The sequence below is a fragment of the Macadamia integrifolia genome, chromosome 11 (assembly GCF_013358625.1).
Source record: "Macadamia integrifolia cultivar HAES 741 chromosome 11, SCU_Mint_v3, whole genome shotgun sequence".
Taxonomy (NCBI): Eukaryota; Viridiplantae; Streptophyta; class Magnoliopsida; order Proteales; family Proteaceae; genus Macadamia; species Macadamia integrifolia.
The window spans coordinates 27,071,327-27,074,523 of record NC_056567.1 but is presented as its reverse complement, the minus strand read 5'-3'; the positions used below and the strand labels follow the sequence as shown (position 1 = coordinate 27,074,523).

The following is a 3,197-nucleotide window of genomic DNA, read 5'->3' as shown; positions in this document are numbered from 1 at the left end:
AGATACAGCTATAATTGGCCGAGTCAATTGGTCTAATGCGAAAATTTTAAATCCTGATAACGGCGGAGAAATGAGTATGCCTTCAGGGTCAACCATTAGTGGTCCCCAACGGGCTAGTTTCTCTTGACCCCACCCACCGACCCCAACGGCTATATCAGTTTTTGAATTTGAGAGCGTCGTGGACGGTGGATTGAATGGCTGGAATAAATTCAGCTAGAAGGGTAATTTGGTCAATTAAAAAATAATTCTCCTAAAGTTCAAATCCTTGGAATTGAAAACCCACTTCTCATTTCTCAACGTCTCTCTCTCTTCTTCCCTCTCTCACCCATTCGAACCTCTCGAACCTCTCTCCCTCCTCTCTTCAGTCAATCACTGCTAATCTGCTGTCGATCGATAGGGTCTGCTTCATCGTCAGAGTTTGGAAACAATGAAAGGGGACAAAGTGAATGCAGAAAACCATTTCTTGGGAAGCATTTCAGCCCAGTCGATCCGTAACCTTTTTCCTAGATCCGCCTCTCATAAGCAGAAGATGAAGTCCAGCCTTTCAAAATCAAAATCCGGAGGAGAAAACACTCCACGGCCAGATCCCAATGTTCAACACATCATTACTTGCCCAATCTCCCCTGTGGTTGCCAAAAAATCACTGTCAAAATCGGTGACTTTCCAGAAAGAGAGCTCCCGATCTGAAGTTCAAGAAGAAGCTAGGCTTCCCTCTGATCCGTCAGTTAAGGTACCCTGGCTCTTAGATTTTGTGGTTTCTAAACACTGAGGCCGTCCTCTCCCAACCACCCCTCCCTCCTTTTCTCTTCCATCTCTGAATTTTGATTTAAATTTGTTAATTCTTTGTGATCTATTCTGTTAGGTTGTAGTGAGAATCAGGGCAGATATTGGGCAAGAAAAACAAAAAGCTTTGGCTATTCGGAGGGTTTCTTCCAATTCATTATCAGTTGGAGACCGATTATTTAGCTTCGATGATGTTGTTGATTCAAGTTCTTCTCAGGTTTTACACACTACCCAGCGTATAGTAGTTCTTTTTTTCATAAATTATTTTGGGTTTGTTTAAATTAAATCCATTTTGGATAACTGAGCTGTTCATTGTTTATTTTTTATCAGGAAGAATTTTTTAAGTTAGTAGGCGTACCACTAGTGAAAAACTCATTGGCAGGTTTCAACACTTCTATTTTGTCATACGGTCAGGTACTCAAATTTTGATTTATCTTCTTCTGCCTTTCTTTCTTCATTGAATTTCCTCCCACAAATAGTCTCAATTTTCAAATAGTTAATATGAGAAGTGTTTGTCTTGATCTAACTTCTATTGATTTATTCATAAGACGGGAAGTGGGAAGACTTACACCATGTGGGGTCCACCGAGTGCCATGGTTGAAGGCCATTCCTCTTCTACTCACCAGGGCATTGTCCCTCGAGTTTTTCAGATGCTGTTCTCTGAAATACGTAGAGTAAGTGTGACTCATTTCCACTTCTACTTGTCTCCAAGAAGAAAGTGAATTACCAATTTGGTCACATGTTGATTTTCTGACTGTCATGCAGGAGCAAGCGAATTCTGAGAAGCAGATAAATTACCAATGTCGTTGTTCTTTTCTAGAGGTATCTTTATTCTAATATGTAGCTTTTAATGAACTATCTTTCCTGTGTTATATGGTTCTAGTTATGACGTTTTCCTGTCTGCAGATATACAACAATCAGATTGGTGATTTACTTGATCCAACACAACGGAACCTTGAGGTGTGCACTTATGTTTTCTTTTCATTTCTCATTTAATGTCATGTTCTATATTTTTTAATTCTTTATATTTAAGCTTTCATGGTTAAACGGGTTTGTTCCATTTGGACTAGATAAGGGATGATGCCAAGAATGGATTCTGTGTTGGGAATCTAACTGAGGAATATGTGACCAACTATGAGGATATAACACAAATAGTGATTAAGGTATGGAGTAGCCATGCATCAGCCTTCATTTTTTTGGCTGCATTCTAAATGCATCGTCTCGATATCCATTAGTTTTTCTTTCCCTTTTTATGTGTGTAGCTTCAAAGTTAACTTTGCCATGGTTACCTTTCAGGAACTGTGTTCCTATGCATTTTTTTTCTTTCCATGGTTTATATTATTATTAGTATTGATTTTAATTTTCACATATGATACAGGGACTTTCAAACAGAAAGGTTGGCGCAACGAGTATAAATTCCAAGGGCTCTCGATCTCATATTGTTTTCACTTGTGTTGTTGATTCCTGGAGCAAGGTATGTGTGAGTTTTGCTATGCCGTTGGCCATCTATTACAGTAAAAATCAACAGGGAAGGCCCTATATTGGATTCGTGTGGCCATGTATGGATAATCTTTAAGTGTTATACTCCCCCCCCCCCACCTCCATTTTAGAATATTTTTCATACAATTTTCATGCCAAAAATTCATGCAAAATTGCCACAGGGTACCTCGTCAAAATGCTTCAAAAGCTCAAAGACAAGCAGAATCAACCTCATTGATCTTGCTGGATCAGAAAGAAATAAACTTGATGATGCTGGTAGACAGTATGTAAAGGAAGGCAAACATGTAAAGAAGTCTCTATCACAGCTTGGGTATGTCTCCATCTTCATGTCCATTAATATTTACAAGTTACTAGTTATCCCACCAAGCTGTCATATCTAGTATACTTATACGTTAAAATGCTTAGCCAAGTTATTTTTGAACATGAAGTGATTGCGGCATCTGAAGCGTTATAACTTTTGATAAGGCAGTACTAGATCCCAGCCATCTAGGCAATGGCCCATAATGTAGTTGACGTGATGCTTCGCATAAATCTCTGGGAGATTTTGGTGCAGAAATGTCCTGGCATATACAATTTACCTGATGCTGGCAGATTAATAATCATGAGAACGTATATGATAGAAACAGATTCTTGTTATGTCCTCAAATGAGAAGACAAGGTTGTTTGTTTGTTTTTTTTTTTTTTCCTGCAGGAAATTGGTGAATATTCTGGCAGAAGATGCTCAATCAGGAAAATCTCAAAATATCCCATACAGAAATTCCTGTTTAACACACTTACTAAGGGAATCACTCGGTGGCAATGCCAAACTCACAGTTATTTGTTCCATTTCTCCAGATGACAGGTAATTCAGAATAGAATTTTCACTTTCTGTTCTCTTTTATTTATTTATTTAATTTTTATTTTTTTTTTTTTGG

At 38.2% G+C, this 3,197-nt stretch overlaps 1 protein-coding gene across 2 annotated transcripts in view; it reads left to right on the top strand.

Moving 5' to 3' along the window:
* The first annotated feature begins 277 nt into the window (after positions 1-277).
* LOC122093581 (kinesin-like protein KIN-12F) overlaps positions 278-3,197 on the top strand; it is a 14,420-nt gene continuing 11,500 nt past the window's right edge. The window contains exons 1-10 of one of the 2 annotated variants that reach the window (XM_042663935.1): positions 278-730; positions 863-1,000; positions 1,114-1,197; positions 1,332-1,457; positions 1,549-1,605; positions 1,690-1,743; positions 1,854-1,946; positions 2,162-2,257; positions 2,445-2,593; positions 2,975-3,124. In XM_042663935.1, coding sequence (XP_042519869.1) covers positions 428-730; positions 863-1,000; positions 1,114-1,197; positions 1,332-1,457; positions 1,549-1,605; positions 1,690-1,743; positions 1,854-1,946; positions 2,162-2,257; positions 2,445-2,593; positions 2,975-3,124 — 1,250 coding nt within the window. In that variant the 5' untranslated portion in view covers positions 278-427. The remainder of the gene's footprint in view (positions 731-862; positions 1,001-1,113; positions 1,198-1,331; positions 1,458-1,548; positions 1,606-1,689; positions 1,744-1,853; positions 1,947-2,161; positions 2,258-2,444; positions 2,594-2,974; positions 3,125-3,197) is intronic. The other variant, XM_042663934.1, reaches the window with a different exon arrangement.